General features: G+C 43.6%; 1 protein-coding gene across 1 annotated transcript in view; it reads right to left on the reverse strand.

The window, feature by feature from the left end:
- ARHGAP6 (Rho GTPase activating protein 6) overlaps positions 1-21,503 on the reverse strand; it is a 420,491-nt gene extending 398,988 nt beyond the window's left edge. The window contains exon 1 of the mRNA XM_073550694.1: positions 21,197-21,503. Within this exon, the coding sequence (XP_073406795.1) occupies positions 21,197-21,241 (45 nt within the window). The 5' untranslated portion in view covers positions 21,242-21,503. The remainder of the gene's footprint in view (positions 1-21,196) is intronic.
- Positions 21,504-24,908: the final 3,405 nt, after the last annotated feature.

Consider the following 24,908-nt stretch of genomic DNA (forward strand, 5'->3'; position numbering starts at 1 on the left):
AAACTTGTAACCCACATCCAAAAAACACAGTATAACTGCAATTAAAAAGAAAGGAGCAAAAAGACAAAACTTGCATTTTGAACACAAAGTTATTACTGCCAAAATAGCAGGTTTTGGATGTAGAAAAAAAAAGGCTGCAAACATGTTGTGTGTGAACATAACCATAATGTGTATGTAGATGTCCCAATATTTTTGCCCATATAGTGTAGCGTTCATCCACGTATTTCCACCACTCGCTTTACCACTAAGACCAGAATAAGCATGCATTTCAATGACTAAAATCCAAGTTCTGCATCTTTCCAAACAAAAGTTTAAATCTGTTCAACTTCTTCTGCTCCTGGACATGTCACAGATTGCACAACATTTAAGAGCTGACAGGTTCCTTTTCAGCAACTGCAAAGGTTGTTTCACTTTAGAAGGTAAAAGACTGGTGCCCTGTTTACCAAGTAAAGCTTGTCGAGCCACAAATATATGCTCATATCAGGGGCAGACACAAACAGCAGTTATCCTCTGCAAGAACAATATATGGGCCCATTAAAGGGGTATTCCCATCTCTAAGAGCCCATCCCAATATGTAGTACATGTAATAATAATAATATTAGCAAATACCTCCAATTAGAAATGTAGCATAGTTTTTCAGATGCGCTATGTCTCTTTCCTCATATGCAGGTATTGCACGACCTTAGGTATCCATGGTTATGACCACTGATAGTGAAAGTTAGCTAGTGCATGCCTGCACATGAGACACAGTGAATCAGAAAAACTATAAGGCTGTGCACACGTCCGGAATTCCTGCGGATTTTATGTGTTTTGCAGCGTTTTGTTGCTGCGAAAATGCTGCAAAAACGTATAAAATAAGCAAGCCATTGTATTCAATGGAATTCCGCACATGCTGTGCTAATGCTGCATATTTTTCTGCGGCAAAATTGCATCGCGGAAAAATACACAGCATGCCCATTCTTTGTGCAGAATCGCAGGAATTCCGCACACATAGGAAAGCATTGTTCCGCTTATTTTCCGCATGTGGCTAAGCCCACCATGTGCAAAGTAAGCGGAAAATGTGCGTATGGTACCCATGGTCTGGAGGAGAGGAGATTCTCCTCCAGGCTCTGGGTACCATAATCCCTGTTAGAAAAAAAAAAAAAAAAAAGAATTAAAATAAAAAATGGTGTTATTCTCACCTTCCGGCGCCCCACGCAGCGTTCCCAGGCCTCAGCGATGCCCCCGGAAAGTCCCGTTCCCAGTGATGCCTTGCGACAATGACCTTTGATGAAGTCGCGGTCTCGCGAGACCACTACGTCAAAGGTCATTGTCACCAGGCATCACTGGGAGCGGGAGTTGCCTGGAGCATCGCGAGGATCGAGAACGCTGCACGGGATGCCGGAAGGTGAGAAAAACACCATTTTTTTAAAAATTATTTTTAACTTTATATCTTTTTACTACTGATGCTGCATAGGCAGCCTCAATAGTAAAAAGTTGGTCACACTCGTCAAACACTATGTTTGACGAGTGTGACCAACCTGTCAATCAGTTTTCCAAGCGATCCTACAGATCGCTTGGAAAACGCTAGCATTCTGCAAGCTAATTACACTTGCAAAATGCTAGTTAAAACGCAGGAAATACGCATGCAAAATTCTAGCGTATTTCCCGCGGCAGAGAGTTGCAGAATTCCCGCGGAAATTTCCGCAGCTATTCCGCAACTTGTGCACATAGCCTTATACATTTCTTATTGGAGGTATTTGAAAAAGCACAACTTTTTGAAGGCCCTTGGAAAGAATCCAGCTGATGCTGTTCTGTTGGTTGGCAAATCCAATGATGAAAGGTATGTGTATGTGTATGCGTGCTGGTGTCTCGTGGACATGTTTTCTAGACTTTTGTCTATTTATATAAATATCAAAACACCAATTATTATAATTTTCTACAGCAGTAATGCAATTTAAATTTCATATATTTCATGTTTGCATGCTATAGCGCTGCAGAGTGGTACTTTATTTGTTGGTTCTTTGTTTATCGAGGCGCCAGCAGCGCAGCATATCCGCTTTTCCATACCTTTTTTAGGTTTCCTTTTTGGTATATTAGTCCTTGATGCTGAATACCAAATTGCCGTTTTCCACAAGAGCAATGGTAACAAAGGAGTTTCCAATTGATGAGTGGGCAATATAATCATTGCATAGCAACAACAAGCTGTAACATTGTACATGTTGCTCTAAGCAGCACTGCATTCATCAACTTTGTCCCCTTTTTTGTACTTTTTTACAGAGACATTTTTGCAAAGGGAAAAAACCAAATCCAAACAACAATTACCAGGTGTATAAGATTTAATGACACGCCATCCACGTTTATCACAAGTCTTACAAGCAAAATTACAAATCCCATTTTTCCTGCACGAAGCCACAAGGCCAATATAAACAGAGACAAATCCGAAGCCCATGTGCAGGACGAGGTGATTTCAGTGGCTTGTGATTTGCAGGATTCCTTGTTTGCAGAAATAATATTTTCCCAGGAACGTAAGGCTGCTCCCATGCTAGCCTCTTCCAGGTAGGTACATCTGACAGCTGATAATCTGCAGCACTGGATGAGCTACAAAGAGTTACCGGATGGCCTGTGATAACACAAGTCATCACTGCCAGCATTCCCAAAGCTTTCATCCAGTAACAAAAGTTCACCACTTTGTTTTGCTACTGATGAACATGTGGAGGAGATGAACAAGTCTGTTTTTGTATGGACAGGAGTGCGTATCTGTCATTGCACTCCAGCAACAAATCAAGAGGTCTTTTAAGTTCTTATCTATAAATTATCTGCTATTGTTCAATCTAGAATGACAACACGTAATTATTCCAACCTAACATTCCACAAATATTTTATATGGTCTTTTTTAAACTTATCAAAAGACATCATAAAGGAAACAAAATGATAATCTGATAATCATTAAAGTACATATCAATAGGCAAAGAACACTGACATTTTACAGGGATGTTACCACTTGTCAACCAAGAGCGAGGATCAGAGCTGAAAATTGCCACAGTATCAATGTCAAGTGGTAGTCAGCTCCAACATGCCCTAGGACATGTCTTGTGGTGTGCTCCCATTATGCCAGGCACTTCAGTGTTAAATCATGGGTCATAACAGGCTATGATGAGTTTGCAGCATAAGTCATAATGTATCCAAAGCTGTAGCATTAACTCCCCCATTAAAAACATAAGCGTGCACAGTCAGGCAGAGCATACATATATGTAAGGGAAGTCTGGAGAGATGAGCGTTTGACATACAGCTACCTAAGGTGTATTGGAACATTAAGGCTGTGTGCCCACGTTGCGTTTAAGCGTTTCCGCAGCGCTTTTAGACGCGCGTTTCTGCTGCGGAAACGCTTAAGAAAAGCATCCCATGGAAACATAATTGAATCCATACATGTTGTGCTAATGGTGCGTTTTTTTCCGCTATGGAAATGTTAAGTGGAAAAAAATGCAGCGTGTTCATTATTTTGGCGGAAACGCACGTGTTTCCACATACATTCTATTGTATTGCAAAAGCGCATATGAATACGCATGCTAAAACGCTTAACAAAAGGGTAAAAAACGCTTACAAAAGCGCTTCCTAAAATGCATGCGTTTTCCCGGGAAGAGGGTGTGTGTTTCCGCTCAGGAATATTCTGCATGAAAAACGCTACGTGGGCACATAGTCTAAAGCTGGCTGTATAGGTAAAAATGGAAAGCAGAGATCATACCCATAACAAGGGAACACCTCAATTGCACAAAAATGTAGTGATACATAAAGATCAAATGTTATTAATAATCATACAATCATACATGACAAAACCGAAACACACATAAAAACCTATTAAAATTGCACATTTTTATATGTGTTTCGGTTTTGTCATGTATATTTCCTTGTATGATTATTAATAAAATTTGATCTTTATGTATCACTACATTTTTGTGCAATTGAGGTGTTCCCTTGTTATGGGTATGATCTCTGCTTTCCATTTTTACCTATTGTCTTTTACATACCCTGGTGAACCCTCTTGTTCCTCAATATAAACTCATGGTGTGTTAGTGGTGCCCTCCATTTTTTCTATGCATAAAGCTGGCTGTATAGTTTGCTGCAATGTCCTCCTCTGTGGCTTTTCTGGTAACAGTCGCATACTTCCCAAGACCATGCTGCCCGATTAATCCTGCTCTAAGCTCTGTCCTATGCTTCTCCTCTCTGCAAATCCCTTATCCCTTCATTGGCTCACAATTCCCCAAGGTATCCAGTTCATACTGCTAACAATGAACTACAAAGCTTATACAAGCATATATCTCCAAACATCTTCCTTTACATAATCTTTAGTCCTTACAAAGCCTTCTTCTCTCCCGTACATTTGTTTTTTTCTCCCTTGATCGCCTCCAAAACTTTTCCCATGTATCCCCCATCCTCTGGCATTCTGTGCATCAACACAACTGATTATCCACCATATTTTCAGATGGAACTTGAAAACCCATCTCTTCAAGAAAGCTTACTGCCTGCAATGAACCCACAGCCACAACATCACCTGTCTCCTTCCCCATTGTCCTGTTGAAGGTAAGCCCACAAGGGCAGTGCACTCTCCCTTCTGTATTATGTAGTCATTGTTAGGCCGGTTTCACATTTGCGCTTTATAGCGCAGCGACGGCCTGCACACGGCCGCCGCTAAGCCCCGCCCCCTCTCGGCTCCCTTTCCGCCCCATCCGATCATCGCCGCCTACTAGCGCACATAGACGCTTGCGATCTGCGCACCCTATCTTTAGCATAGGGTGCGCAGATCGTGCGCTGGCCGTGCGCTAGCAGGATTTTGCCGTGCGCTGCGCACTTTTGAAGGTGCGCCCGTGTGCGCCGAACGCAGCATGTTGCATTTCGGCATGCACGCCGCACCTTCAAAAGCGCGCACGGCAAAATCCTGCTAGCGCATGGCCAGCGCACGATCTGCGCACCCTATGCTAAAGATAGGGTGCGCAGATTGCAAGCGTCCATGTGCACTAGTAGGCGGCGATGACCGGATGGGGCGGGCAGGGAGCAGGGATGGGGAGGGGCTTAGCGACGGCCGTGCGCAAATGTGAAACCGGCCTTAGTTTGTTCACTGTAATTTATATTTGCATCCTGTATGTAACCCCTTCTCATGTACAGCAGTATAGAATCAATGGTGCTCTAAAAAGAAATGATAATACTTTAGATAGCTGTCAGCCAACAGCTATTCCCTTCGACTCCTACAAACATTTGCATGTTCAGCTCAGTTGAGAGTGCATGTGTTCTCAATAAGGAGAAGGGAGCAAGTCACTGCCAGACAACTCAGGCAGAGATACATGTCGCTGAAAAGTGAAAAGATCGGCCATGTTGAAATCCAACTGACGTTGAAGGAAAGGTCTAACATTCGAATGTTGAACGATCCCAGAGAAATTGGCAGGTTGGCCAGATAATAATCTAAAGTAATTGGCTTTAAGACCCTGTTTCTTAAATATAAAGAATAGAGGCCTGTCTATCACATTACTTAAGTCCCTTAATTCCCGAGGGTGAATGCCATCAGGGCCTGGTGATTTGTCAATTTTAATCTTACTAAGGCGGTTCTGCACTTCTTCCTGGGTTAGGCAGGTAATACTTAATGGGGAATTTACATTATCACTCTGCATTTCCCCTGGCAAATCCTTTTCCTGTGTGAACACTGTTGAGAAAAAAGTATTTGAAACATTTGCTTTTCCCACATCGCTCTCTATGATTTCACCCTCATTGTTCTTTAAAGGGCCGACACCATCAATTTTAATCATTTTACTGTTTATATAGTTAAAGAATAGTTTGGGGTTTGTTTTACTTTCCTTAGCAATGAGTCTCTCGGTTTCCACTTTTGCTAAATGTATTTGTTTTTTTACACGTTATTTTTTTCTCTATAACTTTTTAATGTTTCTTCATTGCCTTTAGCTTCTTAAATGCCTTGCTCTTGTTATTTATTGCCCTTTTTACATCCTTATTTAGCCACATTGGTGTTCTCCTGTTCCTAGCCCTTTTATTTCTGTACGGTATGGCTAGGTCGCAGTGGGTGTGTAAAACTGATTTAAATATTTCCCATTTATTTTCTGTGTTCCTATTTTTGAGGACATTGTCCCAATCAATTCGGCGAAGGTCCTCTCTAAACTGATCAAACTTTGCTTTCCTGAAATTCAGCATTTTTGTAACCCCCTTCCAGGGCACCTTACTGAAGGACAAGTGGAAATGTATTATATTGTGGGCACTGTTCCATAGGTGCCCATCGACTCGTACTTCTGTTATTCTATCTGGCCTGTTGCTAAAATTAAGTCCAGAAGGGCTGTCCCTCTAGTTGGGCCCTGCACAAGTTGTGCTGGGGAAATCAGACATGGAAAAAGACTTAGGCTATGTGCCGACGTTGCGTTTAAATCCGGACACTGAAAACCGGACTCCTTCACAGAAATCGCACGTTTTATTCTGTGCGATTTTACCACGATTATGTTCGCGATTTTGCCGCGATTTTCGCGTGCGATATTCAAGCACTTTCCAAGCATCGCTTGGAATGTGATTGACAGGTTGGTCACACTCGTCAAACATAGTGTTTGACAAGTGTGACCAGGTTTTTACTATTGAGGCCGCCTATGCGGCCTCAATAGTAAAAGAAAGAATGTAAAAAATTATTAAAAAAAAAAACAAAAAACACAACAATCGGGGTATATTTACCTTCCGACGTTCCGCGCAGTCTCAGCGACGTTCCCGGCGATGCCTTGCGAGACCTGTGATGACATTGGTCTCGTGTTGCTATAGCGATCTCACGAGACCGCTAGAGTCACGCGAGACTATGTCATCACAGGACCTTGCCGCAAGGCATTAATGGGAACGCTGAGGCCCGGGAAGGCAGCGCGGGACGTCGGAAGGTAAATATACCCCGATTTTTTATTTTTTATCCTTTTTTTTTTTTACAGGGGTATGGTACCCAGGGCCTGGAGGACAGTCTCCTCTCCTCCACACCGTGGGTACCAACTGCACATGAGACGCTTAACTTCGCACATCATGGTGGGCATAGCCACATGCGGGAAGTAAGCGATTCTCATGCATTCCTTTGGGTGCGGAATCGCGGCAATTCTTTGCGATTCCACACAAAAGAATGAGCATGCTGCGATTTTTTCTGCGATGCATTCCGCCGCGGAAAAAAGCGCAGCATTAGCACAGCATGTGCGGAATGCCATAGGAATGCATGGGGTGCGTTTTGTACAAGACTTTTAAACACTTTCGCCCCGAAAATCGCTGTAAAAACGCTTAAAAATCGCATCGTGGGAACACAGCCTTAGGCATCTTAGTCAATAAGAAGCTAAATTGGAGTGCCCAGTGTCAGGCAGCTGCCACCAAAGCAAATAGGGTCATGGGATGCATTAGAAGAGATCTGGGGACACGAGATGAAAACATAATTCTCCCTCTGTACAAATACTCACTTGGAGTATTGTGTGCAATTTTGGACACCGGTGCTCAAGAAAGACATTACTGAACTTAAAAGGGTTCAAAGGCGGGCTACTAAATTGATAAATGGAGTTGGTTCACTACAATACCCAGAAAGGTTATCAAAATTAGGTCTATTTACTCTAGAAAAGAGAAGACTTAGGGGAGACCTAATATATATGTACAAGTATATCATTGGACAATACAGAGATCTCTCCAATGAACTGTTTGTACCAAGGACTGTGAGGCTAAGTGCACACGTACCGGAACTCTCGCGGAAATTACCGCGAGAATTCCGGAATTCCAGTCCGCGGGAAAAATCGCATTTTAAATTCCCGCGGAAAAGCTAGCATTTTGCAAGCGTAATTAGCTTGCAGAATGCTAGCGTTTTCCAAGCGATCTGTAGCATCGCTTGGAGAACTGATTGACAGGTTGGTCACACTCGTCAAACATAGTGTTTGACGAGTGTGACCAACTTTTTACTACTGAGGCCGCCTATGCGGTATCAGTAGTAAAAGATAGAATGTAAAAAAAAACAAACAAAAAAAAAAAACGGTGTTATTCTCACCCTCCGACGTCCCGCGCATCCGTTCCCAGTAATCCTTTGCGAAAATGTCCGCGATTACGTCAGTCCCGCAAGAAGGGACGTCATCGCGAGTATTTTCGCAAAGGCTTACTGGGAACGAGAGCGTGAAGAGAAGCGGGAAGGCTGCGCGGGACGTTGGAGGGTGAGAATAACAATATTTTTTATTTTAAATTCTTTTTTTTACAGGGATATGGTGCCCACAGCCTGGAGGACAGTCTCCTCTCCTCCGGACAGTGGGTACCATCCGCAATTGTTCTGCTTACTTTCCGCATGGTGTGCACAGCCACATGCGGGAAATAAGCGGAACAATGCATTCCTATGGGTGCGGGAACGCCGCGATTCCGCAAATTAATGAGCATGCTGCGGTTTTTACCGCGAAGCGATTCCGCCGCGGTATAAACCGCAGCATTAGCACAGCATTGCGGAATCCCATAGGAATGCATGGGATGCTTATTTTTCACGGCAAAATCGCGCGGTTAAAACCGCCGCGGAAACGCGAAAAAAACGCCACGTGTGAACTCAGCCTGACAAGAACAAGGGGGCATTCTCTTCGTTTGGAGGAAAGACAATTTCTGCACCAGCATAGAAGAGGGTTCTTCACGGTAAGAGCAGTGAGGCTCTGGAATTCTCTTCCTGAGGAAGTGGTGATGGCCAACTCACTGAATGAATTTAAGAAAGGAATGGATGCTTTTCTTGTGAGTAACAGTATAGAAGGTTACGAATAACAGAATATTATAGGTAGATGGTTGACCCAGCTTAGGGGAAGGAATTTTTTTCCCTATGGAGAAAATTGGCTTCTACTCTGTGGGTTTTTTGCCTTCCCCATTATCAACAAAGCAGAACAGCTGCACTAAAAATAGGCTGAACTAGATGGACATAAGGTCTTCCTTCAGCCTTCAAAACTATGTTACTATGTTTATGACAGTGTTGTACCAGTTCTGATGTGTCTTCTTCCGACTACCTACCAGCTTTTTGCCTATGCACATTGTGAGGGGTTGACTCACTCAGCGGCTTGCAAAGGTAAACTCAGGTATGCCTTTTGTGGTAAATCATCTGCTGCTTTATTAAAGCACAGCATAAACTGTAGCAGGGTTGAATAAAGAAAAACGTTGCCTTTCTGGCCTAATGGCAAAACAAAACAAAGATAAAGTTCAAAAGAGTCCTTTTCCTGTGAGATTATCCCACAGGTAACACATATAGTCCTCAGCTCCTCCTGAAGCAACGTTTGGAATCTTTCCTCTCCAAACACAACACACAGAATAAAAAACAGTGGCTGTACATTTAACATCCCAGCCACACCCTTGTGGTGGAGATATGGTGAGTAGACATCCTGCCCATCTCTTACCTACTCACCCGTCCCATAACATGGCTGATTAACCCCTTCAGCACCTAGCATGCTGAAGAGAAACTTATGGATTTCTAGATCATGGAAGAAGGCAATCTTCGTGACACATATCTCCCCTCATATACAGTGCCAGTGACCCTGTCACAATGATAATAGGCAGTCACAACACTGCAATTAATAAGAGTCAAGGAAACCACTGAACACAAGCGCTTACCCTATAACATATCAGAACATAATACTGTAGGAAATCCTCATCAAAATGCTTAGTGTTATTTTCTACAAAGTAATCATCATTTTGGAGTTTAGCAACTAAAATCAAGCTGTATTTTTTTGTAAGAGTATGTTAGTGTTGATTTTTTGTAATTGAAATACTGGTTACACGCACATCCTGTAGAATCAAAAGAAAAAAAATGTGTAAAAACTGGAAATGTGATGTCAAACTTTCTACAGCAAAAAGTGAAGCTTGTCAGGTTACTTAAGTGGAGAAACAAAGACCCCGCATTTAACTCCTTCATGACCCAGCCTATTTTGACCTTAATGATCTGGCCATTTTTTGCAATTCTGACCAGTGTCCCTTTATGAGGTAATAACTCAGGAACGCTTCAACAGATCCTAGCGATTCTGAGATTGTTTTTTTTGTGACATATTGGGCTTCATGGTAGTGGTAAATTTAGGTCGATAATGTTTGCATTTATTTGTGAAAAAAACGGAAATTTGGCGAAAATTTTGCAATTTTCACATTTTGAATTTTTATTCCGTCAAACCAGAGAGTTATGTGACAAAAAATAGTTAATAAATAACATTTCCCACATGTCTACTTTACATCAGAATAATTTTGGAAACAAATTTTTTTTTTGTTAGGAAGTTATAAGGGTTAAAAGTTGACCAGCGATTTCTCATTTTTACAACAAAACTTACAAATCCATTTTTTTTTTTAGGGACCACCTCACATTTGAAGTCACTTTGAGGGGTCTATATGGCAGAAAATACCCAAAAGTGACACCATTCTAAAAACTGCACCCCTCAAGCTACTCAAAACTACATTCAAGAAGATTATTAACCCTTCAGGTGCTTCACAGCAACTAAAGCAATGTAGAAGGAAAAAAATGGACATTTTAATTTTTCCAACAAAAATTTTCTTTTAGCATCAATTTTTTCACTTTCACATGGGTAACAGGATAAAATGGACCCTAAAATTTTTTGGGCAATTTCCCCTGAGTACACCGATACCTCATATGTGGTTATAAACTACTGTTTGGGCGCACAACAGGGCCCGGAAAGGAAGGAGCACCATTTGACTTTTTGGAAAATATGCTGGAATATTTAGCGGTTGCCATGTCGAGTTTGGAGAGTCCCTGTGTGCCTAAACGTTGGAGCTCCCCCACAAGTGACCCCATTTTGGAAACTAGACCCCCCCAAGGAACTTATCTAGATGCATAGTGAGCACTTTGAACCCCCAGGTGCTTCACAAATTGATCCGTAAAAAAAAGGACTTTTTTTTCACAAAAAAGTTCTTTTAACCTCAGTTTTTTCATTTTCACATGGGCAACAGGATAAAATGGATCCTAAAATTTGTTGGGAAATTTCTCCTGAGTACACCAATACCTCATATGTGGTCATAAACCACTGTTTGGGTGCATGGCAGGGCCCGGAAGAAAGGAGCACCATTTGACTTTTTGAATGGAAAATTAGCTCCAATCGTTAGCGGACACCATGTCGTGTTTGGAGAGCCCCTGTGTACCTAAACATTGGAGCTCCCCCACAAGTGACCCCATTTTGGAAACTAGACCCCACAAGGAACTTATCTAGATGTATGGTGAGCACTTTGAACCCACAAGTGCTTCACAGAAGATTATAATGCAGAGCAGTGAAAATAAAAAAATCATTTTTTTCCTCAAAAATGATATTTTAGACCGTTATTTTTTATTTTCACAAGGCTAACAGGAGAAATTGGACCACAAAAGTTGTTGTGCAATTTGTCCTGAGTACGCTGGTACCACATATGTGGGGGGGGAACCACTGTTTGGGCGCATGGGAGAGCTCAGAAGCGAAGGAGCGCGATTTTGGAATGCAGACTGATGGAATGTTCTGCGGGCATCATGTTGCGTTTGCAGAGTCCCTGATGTGCCTAAACAGTAGAAACCCCCCACAAGTGACCCAATTTTGTAAACTAGACCCGCCAAGGAGCTTATCTAGATGTGTAGTGAGCACTTTGAACCCCCAAGTGCTTCACAGAAGTTTATAAACCCAGAGTCATGAAAATAAAAAAAATTTTTTTCCTCAAAAATGATTTTTTAGCCCACTATTTTTAATTTTCACAAGGGTAACAGGATAAATTGGACCCCTAAAGTTGTTGTTCAGTTTGTCCTGAGTACTCTGGTACCCCATATGTGGGGGGGGGGAACCACTGTTTGGGCACACGGCAGGGCTCAGAAGGGAAGGAGCGCCATTTGACTTTTTGAATGGAAAATTAGCTCCAATCGTAAGCGGACACCATGTCGTGTTTGGAGAGGCCCTGTCTGCCTACACTTTGGAGCTCCCCCACAAATCACCCCATTTTGGAAACTAGACCCCCCTAAGGAACTTATCTATATGCATAGTGAGCACTTTGAACCCCCAGGTGCTTTACAGAAGTGTATAACACAGAGCCGTGAAAATAAAAATATTTTTTTGTCCTCAAAAAATGATTTTCTAGCCCGCTACTTTTTATTTTTACAATGGTAACAGGATAAATTGGACCCCAAAAGTTGTTGTCCAGTTTGTCCTGAGTATGCTGGTACCCCATATGTGGGGGGGGGGGGGGGGACCACTGTCTGGGCACACGTCGGGGCTCGGAGGGGAAGTAGTAATGTTTTGAAATACCAACTTAATGGAATGGTCTGCGGGCGTCATGTTACGTTTGCAGAGCCTCTGATGTGCCTAAACAGTGGAAACCCCCCACAAGTGACCGCATTTTGGAAACTAGACCACCTAAGGAACTTATCTAGATGTGTGTTGAGCACTTTGAACCCCCAAGTGCTTCACAGAAGTTTATAACAGACCCGTAAAAATAAAAAATCTTTTTTTTCCCCTCAAAAAATGATTTTTTAGCCCACAATTTTTTATTTTTACAAGGGTAACAGGATAAATTCGACCCCAAAAGTAGTTGTCCAGTTTGTCCTGAGTATGCTGGTACCCCATATGTGGGGAGGACCACTGTTTGGGCACACATCGGGGCTCGGAATGGAGGGAGTGCTGTTTGACATTTTGAACGCAAAATTGACTGGAATAAATCATGGCGCCATGTCGCGTTGGGAGACCCCGTGATGTGCCTAAACAGTCGAAACCCCTCCATTCCAACTCTAACCCCAATACACCCCTAAATCTAACCCAACCCAATCATAACCCTAACCACAACCCTAACCCCAACACACCGCTAAACCTAATCCCAACTCTAACCCTAACCACAAGCCTTACCCTAATCCCAACCCCAACCCACCCCTAACCTTAATCTTAACCCTAATTCTAGCCCTAACCCTAATTCCAACCATAACCCTAATTCAAACCCTAATTTTAACCCTAACCCCAATTCCAACCCTAACCCTATCTCTAACCCTAACCCTAATTCCAACTCTAACCCGAAATGGAAAAAAAATATATATATTTTTAATTTTATTATTTGTGCCTGGCTATGAGGGTGATAAACGGGGGGTGTATTTACATTTTTTTCATTTTGATCACTGTGAGAGTGTATCACAGTGATCAAAATGAAAAATGAACGGGCAGCCGGCAAATTCATGGGCGCCACCATCTTGGACAATGGCAGGCGCACTGCGCATGCACCCGCCATTTTGCAAGATGGTGGCACCCATCATCCGGACGTCGGGACACCGGGAGCCACGATGGGACATCGGAGGTACCGGGGGGGGGAAATCGGAAGGTGGGGAGGAACGATAGGAAGGGGAGGGGGAGCAGATGATGACGGCGGCGACCGATCGCCACCGTCCATCAGTGGCAGGGGCCGATTGGCCCAGCCAGTCTGTGTGTGGGGGGGGGGGGGGTCGGGTGTCGGTGTCCAGCCATGTCCGATGCTATTGCAGCATCGGCTGGATTGTAATATTTCACCAAATTTCATTGGTGAAATATTACAAATTGCTCTGATTGGCTGTTAAAAGTGAAACAGCCAATCAGAGCGATAGTAGGCACGTGGGGGCTAAGCCACGCCCCCTGGGATTAACTATAGAGTGTCCTCTGTGTGCGGGTCGGGTGACTTTTCAGTGACCCCGGTCACCCGACCCGCAGGAGGGCGATTTATAGCATGACGCCTACGTAGGCGTCATGGGTCGTTTGGGCATGACTTTTCATGACGCCTACGTAGGCGTCATGGGTCATGAAGGGGTTAAAGTAAACCACTAGAAGAAGGCATGTTCACTCTAGAGGCAACACTGGAGGGATGCAGGGTTAAGGGCCCGTTACACATAGCGATATTGCTGGTTTTGTGACGCAGCAGCGATATTGCTAGCGATATTGCTACATGTGATACTTACCTCCGACCAGCTCCCCCGCTGGTTATCGCTGATCGCGCGAGAATGTCCTGGGCCATTTCTCGTCGTCAGCTTCCTGCTGTGGCGACGAGCGACGCGTGGACGTCTTCATCGCCTCGTCTGACAGGTAAGTAGCGACCGCCGACCGCTGCTATGTCGCTGGTGAGATCTGCCTGTTTGGCAGCTCACTAGCGACCACTTAGCGATGCACCAGAGATCCTGACCGGGTCATATCATTGTCGGGATCGCTGGTGCATCGCTAAGTGTGACGGTAACCTTAGATCAAACTACTAATCCTGCAAGCTGCTAATTATGTTTTAGGGAAATCCAGGGCTCATTCACTAACAAGTCATCGAGGCTCAAAATGTGTAAAAATATCAAGCTGGCAAGCATGTATCTTACTACTATCTGCAAGTCTCATATGTATTTAGTTTTTAGCTCATAAATCAATAGTACACATGAAAATAAGAAACTTTGTAATATGTCTTGTCAGAGAAGTTTACTTTTTTCTCCTGAACTGATTATTCATTATCAAAATTCCCAATGCATGGGTACAATCTGCATCCAATGAAAGCAGATTTGTACATGAGTGAGATAGGTGATGGCAGTTCCTACTGATAAGATACTATAGAGAGTAAAGGTGGGAGGAGCTAGAGGCAGAGCTCCTCCCCCTCACTCCAATCTCTACATTTGTAACTCCTGGTGGAGAAAGAAGATTTATCTGATAAGATATATTACAAAGTTGCTTATTTCCACGTGTACTTTTGATTTATGAAATAAAAGTTAAAATGACAGTCACTCTTTAAGCCAGCTGTATCGAATTGTTTGTTGGTTGTGTCACTTAAGTTGTCATTGATGCATCGTTATATTTTTCACTTTATTATTAAAAAGCTAGAATGAGTGTCAGACAGTAATTGGCTTATATATCATATAGCACTAGGAAATACTGAATTTATAAATAATATGACTTTATAATACTATTTGGAAAAGCATTTTTGGATGTTCCTGCTCTCTAATAATAATCTTGCTTTCATTTAATGATGCTTATAAAACAACTTTTGGCTGTGAGTTTTCATGTCTAATCCTAAAATAAAACGAAGTACATATTATGGAAAACTTCCAATGACGTGAAAAAGAATAGCAGCACCTGGAAGCCATTGGTGTGGTGTGTATAAGCAATGAAGTTACAGTGTGCTGAGGGATATGTTAAAATTCAATTGTTGACAAAATTCTTTTTAGGATAGAAGGAATTTTCTTTCTAGGTATGTGGAAGTGCTTGCACCAATTACTACCTTGTAATTCTCTACTTGGCAATTGTAGAAACAGTAGCTAACCTAAACATGTCCTAGGAGATTATTAACCAACTGATACAAAATGATTGTACTGTATTCTGAGAAAAAAAAACACACACAAAGTACAATGCACAGGAAAAGGGCATAAGTAAACGAAATAGGGCAAACTACAACAAACATTAATAAGCGAACACCATCCAGGTTCTTCATAGGCATATGGCACAAGAAGAAATTTTCATTAACGTCAGCATTATGCACCCTGCAACAAGGAAATGGCTCGATTTGTGCATCGTACAAGAAGGAAGTGGTTTGCTGGAGCCTGACAGTTCAAAATACAGCATTCTAAACATAACAACCAGAAAACGTTTCATGTTTTCTGAAAACACACAAATAAGCACAGGCATACCACATTCCATGAGATAAAAATGTGAAGCCCTAAGACATTCCACCATGCAACCATCTATGGGAAAACCCCAAAATAACATTTATACTACTGCTGTTTAAAGGGGTTTTCTAAATGTCCTTAACAAGAGGCTCTGGAAGCTCTCGGGTTCCAATGCAACAACTCTATCATATCCATGTATGTGTGAGAGTGGCTTTTGTGCCCCTAAATGCATCAAGGTCCAAGTGCCACTGCGCAAGCCCTCTCTCTGGTACAGCATGAGGAGAGGTCAATGACACACACAGCACACTCATACACTGTAATTAGAGAAGTGTGGACCCGTGAAAGTTTGAGTTCTGGCACCTCACCCAAACTTTAGTCCAAAGTTTGGTCCGGGTCCCAGAACTGTACCCAAAATCCATTGAAAACAATGGGTACCGGAACTTGGGATCTGGAAAATTCTCTCCCGGGCTTCCCTAGGAACTTCGAACATTGCAACGAACTTCCAGGAGAAGTTCATGTTCAGCTTTTAGCTCCGGACAGTAACTGTCCGATACGAACCCCAAACTTAAAAGATCACTCATCTCTATTTGTAACACATGTCGGATTCCAGCTGTAAACTCTTTGGATAGATACATATCTAGACACATTGGCTATGAGAAGCACTGCCCATATGGCTGGGGTCCTTACTGCAGAATACCTATTTGAAAGTTTGACCACATACTGTGATTGCACCTGTCAACATTATTCATAAGAATCTGGACCTGTCAACAAATATATTAAATGCAGTTCATCCTATCATCCAAGTTGCAGCACTCATTAGGGTATCTACATATAGGGATGAGACAGAACTCACTTGTTCTTATTTACACCCACACTACAAGTAAATGAATGTATTAAGCAAGTCTACACCGATCTCAACCTAATCCCATCACCATTGTTATTGCATAGAAAGTGATTAGAAGGGGACCTCCATTATGGGAATTGTAGGGATTGTTTTACTACATTTTACCCACTCACATAGGAACTAAACATATCTGCACCTACTGTAAATGCAGAGCACGTAACAATGTCCAGATAATTATCTGTATACCCATCTCATTGTCAACCCAGCCTAAAGTGCTGTAGGCAAAATGACCATCCCAGTCTCTTGGGAGAACAATTAACGTCTATGCACATTTTGTTAAAAGTAAATACAAGATTGAAAGCTTTGTCAGCTAATATTTGCATAATGACAATAAAGTGTAAAGCCATTAAAAGTGGGGAATTTAACTATAGTCATGAGCTGCCCATTCCTCAAAAACACTGAAGCATCTGCTTTTGTCATGGAGAGAATTAACTTTTACCTTCTGCTGAGTGCAGACAGCAAAAACTCGAAATATGGTCTTGACGGGCCACGAGATCTCTGCATGGTTGGTTTTCTTACATATTCAGATTCTTTTGCAGGATCATGAGCGCCATATACACATTCATGACAGAAACATCTTCCATATAAATATGTGTTAAAAATCTATAGGCAGCATGTTTAATGTGCCTCGAACTGTATATCATTTATGACTTGTTAAATTACCATGAACATTTAAAGACTGCACAAAAATAACTGGTAAAATCAGATATGGTATAAATTCCAAACTGGATGATTTATGCTCTGATTTTAGTACCATTAATATTATTGTTACTGAGTTCCCTATTGATGGTGTTGTACACAATATTACTATGCATATAAACCGCCATTGCTGATCTGTATGCAAAAATCTTCAACAAATTTAAATAATAAAACTTGTGATATGCATATATGCCACCCTAACTTATTTGGCTCTTTTCCCTCCAGCAGTCCAGCTAAGTTACCATAGAGACAATATGGGCACAGTAATGTAAGGTAACGTGGCCCCATCGTATAGTGATGTAAGGTAACGTGGCCCCATCGTATAGTGATGTAAGGTAACGTGGCCCCATCGTTTAGTGATGTAAGGTAACGTGGCCCCATCGTATAGTGATGTAAGGTAACGTGGCCCCATCGTATAGTGATGTAAGGTAACGTGGCCCCAACGTATAGTGATGTAAGGTAACGTGGCCCCATCGTATAGTGATGTAAGGTAACGTGGCCCCAACGTATAGTGATGTAAGGTAACGTGGCCCCATCGTATAGTGATGTAAGGTAACGTGGCCGCATCGTATAGTGATGTAAGGGAACGTGACCTCATCGTATAGTGATGTAAGGGAACGTGACCTCATCGTATAGTGATGTAAGGGAACGTGACCTCATCGTATAGTGATGTAAGGGAACGTGACCTCATCGTATAGTGATGTAAGGGAATGTGACCTCATCGTATAGTGATGTAAGGGAATGTGACCTCATCGTATAGTGATGTAAGGGAATGTGACCTCATCGTATAGTGATGTAACAGAATGTGACCTTATTTTATAGTGATGTGATGGAATGTGACCTCATCGTATAGTGATGATAGTGATGTAAGGGAGTTTGACCTCATCGTATAGTGATGTAGCGGAATGTGACCTCATCGTATAGTGATATAAGGGAATGTTACCTCATCATATAGTGATGTAAGGGAATGTGACCTCAGTGACCTCATCGCATAGTGATGTAAGGGAATGTGACCTCATCGTATAGTGATGTAAGGGAATGTGACCTCATCGTATAGTGATGTAAGGGAATGTGACCTCATCGAATAGTGATGTAAGGGAATGTGACCTCATCGAATAGTGATGTAAGGGAATGTGACCTCATCGTATAGTGATGTAAGGCAATGTGACCTCATCGAATAGTGATGTAAGGGAATGTGACCTCATCGTATAGTGATGTAAGGCAATGTGGCCTCATCGTATAGTGATGTAAGGGAATATGACCTCATCGTATAGTGATGTAAGGGAATGTGACCTCATCGTATAGTGATGTAAGGGAATGTGACCTCATCGTATAGTGATGTAAGGGAATGTGGCCTCATCGTATAGTGATGTAAGGGAATATGACCTCATCGTATAGTGATGTAAGGGAATGTGACCTCATCGTATAGTGATGTAAGGGAATATGGCCTCATCGTATAGTGATGTAAGGGAATGTGACCTCATCGTATAGTGATGTAAGGGAATGTGACCTCATCGTATAGTGATGTAAGGGAATGTGACCTCATCGTATAGTGATGTAAGGGAATGTGGCCTCATCATATAGTGATGTAAGGGAATATGACCTCATCGTATAGTGATGTAAGGGAATGTGACCTCATCGTATAGTGATGTAAGGGAATGTGGCCTCATCGTATAGTGATGTAAGGGAATGTGACCTCATCGTATAGTGATGTAAGGGAATGTGACCTCATCGTATAGTGATGTAAGGGAATGTGACCTCATCGTATAGTGATGTAAGGGAATGTGACCTCATCGTATAGTGATGTAAGGGAATGTGACCTCATCGTATAGTGATGTAAGGGAATGTGGCCTCATCGTATAGTGATGTAAGGGAATGTGGCCTCATCGTATAGTGATGTAAGGGAATGTGACCTCATCGTATAGTGATGTAAGGGAATATGGCCTCATCGTATAGTGATGTAAGGGAATGTGACCTCATCGTATAGTGATGTAAGGCAATGTGGCCTCATCGTATAGTGATGTAAGGGAATGTGGCCTCATCGTATAGTGATGTAAGGGAATGTGGCCTCATCGTATAGTGATGTAAGGGTATGTGGCCTCATCGTATAGTGATGTAAGGGAATGTGGCCTCATCGTATAGTGATGTAAGGGAATGTGGCCTCATCGTATAGTGATGTAAGGGAATGTGGCCTCATCGTATAGTGATGTAAGGGAATGTGGCCTCATCGTATAGTGATGTAAGGGAATGTGGCCTCATCGTATAGTGATGTAAGGGAATGTGGCCTCATCATATAGTGATGTGACGGCATGTGATGTCATTGCACAGTGATGTAATTGAATACGACCTCATCACATGGTGATGTAATGAAATGTGACCTCATTGCTTAGTGATGTAACAGATTGTGAGCTCATCGTCGCTATTATGTTAGGTCACTAATGAAGAAACGTCATACTCTACTATCTTGGGGATGTAGAAAGATTTAACAGTAAGGCTATGTTCACATGTGGTGTTTTTGCTGTAAATTTTAAGCTGCGTTTTACACTGCCCGCAAAGGCTATAAGATTTCAGAAATCTCATGCACACATATTGATTTTTTTTTCCTGGACGATTTAGATAACAGCTGCATTTTTAAAAACTGCAGCATGTCACAACTTTCAGCGTTGCTTCAGCGTTTTTGCAAAAAAAAATTTCACCCATAGAAAGTAATGAGTAAGAGGAAAAATGCAGCAAAAAGGGCAGGTATCAGGTTTTGCTGTGTTTCGGCTGCAAAAACCTTAAGGAAGTTCCAGTGTGATTTTTTTATTTTGGGGGGGAGCACTAAATTTGATCAGCGTGCACAACAAGAGTCAACAAAAACGCAGCAAAACCTGCTTTTTGAACCCAGCTTCTTTGATAGGGTTTTACCTGCAGAAAAAAAACAAACACGCAGCAAAAACACAACGTGTGAACATAGCCTAAGGAGAGAAGGAAGTTTGATTTTTCAGCAGGTCCTTGGGTTGTTCAAAAAAATCCTGTAAAGTCACAGAACAAATAAGATGTTGGCCACCGCACTCCCCTCATCAGAGAGCATGCTGTAAATCAACCCCACCTCCAGAGAAGTGTTCAGCCTGGGCAGCCCTGTAGGCAGCGCAGATGCTGTCTAGCAGCCCATGCACACATCCTGCTGGGTGGACATCACAGCTGTCTGTACTGCAGCCGCACCACAAGTGTCACCGTCACCTTCTCAGCCGCACCACAAGTGTCACCGTCACCTTCTCAGCCGCACCACAAGTGTCACCGTCACCTTCTCAGCCGAACCACAAGTGTCACCGTCACCTTCTCAGCCGAACCACAAGTGTCACCGTCACCTTCTCAGCCGAACCACAAGTGTCACCGTCACCTTCTCAGCCGCGCCACAAGTGTCACCGTCACCTTCTCAGCCGAACCACAAGTGTCACCGTCACCTTCTGCTTCCAAAAAAGGCCAGAAACAGGTACTGTATATTGTATATGGAAAGCGACACGAGGCAAGTAGTGATTGCTTGCTACATTATCACACAGTACTTGGTATGTCTGTATACAGCAATGCGCTTTCTATATGGCCTTGTTCAATATTTTACCTCAGTATTTGTAAGCCAAAACCAGGAGAGGAACAATAATAGAAACAGGTCACCACTTCTGGATTTACCACCCACTCCTGGTTTTGGCTTCCAAATACTGAGGTAAAATCCTGACCGAATACTGACCGTGTGAATGTGGCTTATAAGACATTACTTTACAATATGCCACCCATGCAGCTAGAGTCTCAGCAGCAGGAGCGGTCCCACTACTACTTTTTAGGACACAATTCAGCCAGAAAAATGTTGAAAAATGTTACATCAACAAGTGTAAAAAGGCTACAGTGTCAGTAACACAAGTGAGAGGGTCTAAAGGGCACAATGTAACACCATGTACACACCGCACACAGAAACGCAGCATATGCACTGGGAGCAGCCTGTGAACATCACTGGGAGCGGGAGCCGCAGTACTTACAGCATAGCACAGCCTCCTGTCACAGAACACCGACTCCCCAAACATCGCAGCCAGGAGCCCTCCACACCGCAGTCCTAGTCCTCAGAGGCAGAAGTCGCACAAGTACCGCTGCTTCCCACACTGCATCCACATTGTTGTAATCCCACAGGCAGACAGACAGAATGCAGAGGAGTGAGTGAGATCAGGCTGCAGGCGCGGGGCTGGAAGGCGGAATAGCAGAGCTCCCCCTAATGTCCAGCAGTGGAATCACAGCAGCAAGCGAGGCGCAGCTGGCCGGCACATCATCATCACAGACACTGCCGTGTCCCCACGAGTGTGACTGGGAGCCGTGACAGTGGCGTGTTCTGGCACTGGTGGGATCACTGTGTATATATAAACATACATATAACATTACTCATAGCTAAGAATTAATAAATTATCATTCTGGCTACATAAACACTGCTCGAAATGCAAAGTGCATCGCCTAGAGTTGTAAAAAGAAAGTGTGATGGCGATCCGGCTCCACAGTGTTTCTCCAGAACCGATAGGGACAGTTTTTAAAAAAAAATTAGCTAAACAATGCAAGACCACCTTGGTACCCAGGACACTATTCTTAGGTCACACTTGCGAGTGCAATGTGAGAAACCCGCATCAATCCCCGGCACTGCCGCCGGCGCTCGGGACTGGAGTGTGCGGCTGCATGTATTTCTATGGGCTCCGATCCGAGTGCCTGCAGCAGTGCCGGGTATTGACAGGCTTGACTTGTGCGAGTTTCTCACAAGTGCGACCCTGGCCTTAGGGCTCATACTCACTGGCGAGAAATACGGATGAGTGCAATCTGATAAAAAATCAGATTGCACTTGGACCAATGTTATTCAGTGAGTGACATCTCATCTGAGATTTTTTTTCTTAGCTGAAATCGGACTGAGAAAAAAATCGCAGCATGCTGCATATTGCTGCGATTCTCGGACAAGACTCACCAATACAAGTCAATGGGTGTGAGAAAAAAATCGCACAGCACTCACACCATGCGACTGCTGTCCGATGTTTACACACCGTGTCCTTTGAAAATCCGTCAATTCATGTCGGGCTACTGTAAAATCACACTGACAGCTCACAAAACACTAGATATATACACATAGCATAGGTATATATATATATATATATAGATATATAGATGTCAGTGGCACATATATATATAATATATAATATCTTATATATATATATAGATATACATATAATATATATATGTAATATATATATACATTATATATATATAGAGAGAAAGAGAGAGAGAGAGATTTATCTCATATACACTGCTCAAAAAAAGAATATAACTCCAAGTAAATCAAACTTCTGTGAAATCAAACTGTCCACTTAGGAAGCAACACTGATTGACAATCAATTTCACATGCTGTTGTGCAAATGGAATAGACAACAGATGGAAATTATTGGCAATTATCAAGAAACCCTCAATAAAGGAGTGGTTCTGCAGGTGGGGACCACAAACCACATCTCAGTACCAATGCTTTCTGGCTGATGTTTTGGTCACTTTTGAAAGCTGGTGGGGTTTCACACTTGTGGTAGCTTGAGACGGACTCTACTACCATCAAAAGTGACTCAGGTAGTGCAGCTCATCCAGGACGGCACATCAATGTGAGCTGAGGCAAGAAGGTTTGCTGTGTCTGTGGTGCCCCTGAGGCTCAGTCGCCACAGAGGTACTGCACCTTCTCCGAAGGTGTAGTGTCCCACCATCTAGGTAAGGTGGGAACTCCTTTCCACGCTCTAACACTCGCACCCCACACAACAGGGTAGTTCTGCACAACTACATTGCGGCTCAGTGCTTAGAGAGTAGCAGAGCACCTTTGGTGGTTCCCTGCTTGGAACACTGGATGTGCTGGGAAGTGGGTGGAGTTGAGATATATAAAAGAGTGGGAAAGTGTAGGATTACAGGTTCAGTCTGGCAGAAGGTCAGGCGGGTAAGAAGTCACTCAGACAGGAGTGAAGATCCCTGGAAGAAGGGATGGAGGAAGGAGTGCTGCAGCTGCCTCAGTGATCTGCGCCAGCTGGCACGGGAAGGGAAAAGAAGGAGAAAGATGTAGAACTGCAACCTAAGCTTCCATAAGAGAGAGAAGGATCAGTACGGAACGAAGGAGTAGGAGAACAGAGAGGACGTGGGTTGGAAGAGGAACCCTGCCTATAGGTTCTCAGCGCAAAGCCGGGGCCCGGTCCCCAAGGTTGTATGGACACTTATGGTTCTGCAGCAGACATCGGTGGAGTAGGAGGCTGTAAATGCATTACTCCCATCTAAGACTTGGGGCACAACAGCAACTGATTTAGAGAGCCGGGACTCAGGAGAAGGGAGTCCCCGAAGCAGGCTACAGCTGTCTGCCATACGAGTAGAGTTCTTGGGAATATCTGACAGGAGGAACTCCAGGGTACCACGGTACTGGAGATCTTCACACTTTAAGGCGCAATAGAGGAGTCGTTCAGGAAAGGTACATGTTGGCGGAGTGTTGGAGAGGAGCTTTCCATCTGGCCTGGAGGTTGGCTGAGTCTCTGACCTGGAGGACACGGTCCGAAGGCAGGCACCCTTGTGTACCACAGACTGTGAGTAAAGCTTTGGAACTGCAAGCCTCGGTGTCCTCCATTCATTCTTGCGCCAACCTGCTCAGCACCGCTACATCTCGGTACCATTCTTTACACTGCCTGCGCCTTTCCACAACCATTACAACTACACTGCCCTGGGACATCAGCTCTGCCTGTGGAGGGCTATACCATCACTGCTGCACCATACCATTTGTCCCAGAGGATCTGTCTGCAGCGTCGGCTTAACATCTCCCTTGCCGAGCACCACAGGTGGCGTCACGAACTATTCCATTACATTATAAATTCCCCCATTACTTGAGCGCCCAGGGCAACGGACTGGGTCACCGCTGCTGTGACACATTCCTCTGACACCGGCCCGGTACCGAGTACCCCACGGCCCTGGGAGGGCAACCCAACTCTGTCAGCGTAGTGTCCAGAGGCTGGAGGTGCTACCAGGATACAGGCCAGTACACCTGGAGACGTGGAGCGGGCCGTAGGAGGGCGACAACCCAGCAGCAGGACAGCTACCTTAGCCTTTGTGCAAGGAGGAACAGGAGGAGCACTGCCAGAGCCCTGCAAAATGACCTCCAGCAGGCCACAAATGTGCATGTGTCTGCACAAATGGTTAGAAACCAAATCCATGAGGATGGTCTGAGTACCCGACATCCACAGATGGGGGTTGTGCTCACAGCCCAACACCGTGCGGCCCTCTAAAGAAACGTCACCCCACACCATTACTGACCCACTGGCAAACCGGTCATGCTGAAGGATGTTGCAGGCAGCAGATCGCTCTCCACAGTGTCTCCAGACTCTGTCACGTCTGTCACATGTGCTCAGTGTGATCCTGCTTTCATCTGTGAAGAGCACATGGTGCCAGTGGCGAATTTGCCAATCCTGGTGTTCTGTGGCAAATGCCAAACGTCCTGCATGGTGTTGGGCTGTGAGCACAACCCCCATCTGTGGACGTCGGGCCCCCAGACCATCCTCATGGAGTCAGTTTCTAACCGTTTGTGCAGACACTATACAATTAGTATAGTGTTTGTGCAAAATTATGGACATGTATTTAATTAATAAATTATTATTTCATGGAAAAAATGGCGTGGGGTCCCCCTATAATTTATACCTAGCAGTAGCTATGCAGACA

The sequence above is a fragment of the Dendrobates tinctorius genome, unplaced genomic scaffold (genome assembly GCF_039654945.1).
Source record: "Dendrobates tinctorius isolate UK_male_01 unplaced genomic scaffold, ASM3965494v1 ptg000166l, whole genome shotgun sequence".
Classification (NCBI taxonomy): Eukaryota; Metazoa; Chordata; class Amphibia; order Anura; family Dendrobatidae; genus Dendrobates; species Dendrobates tinctorius.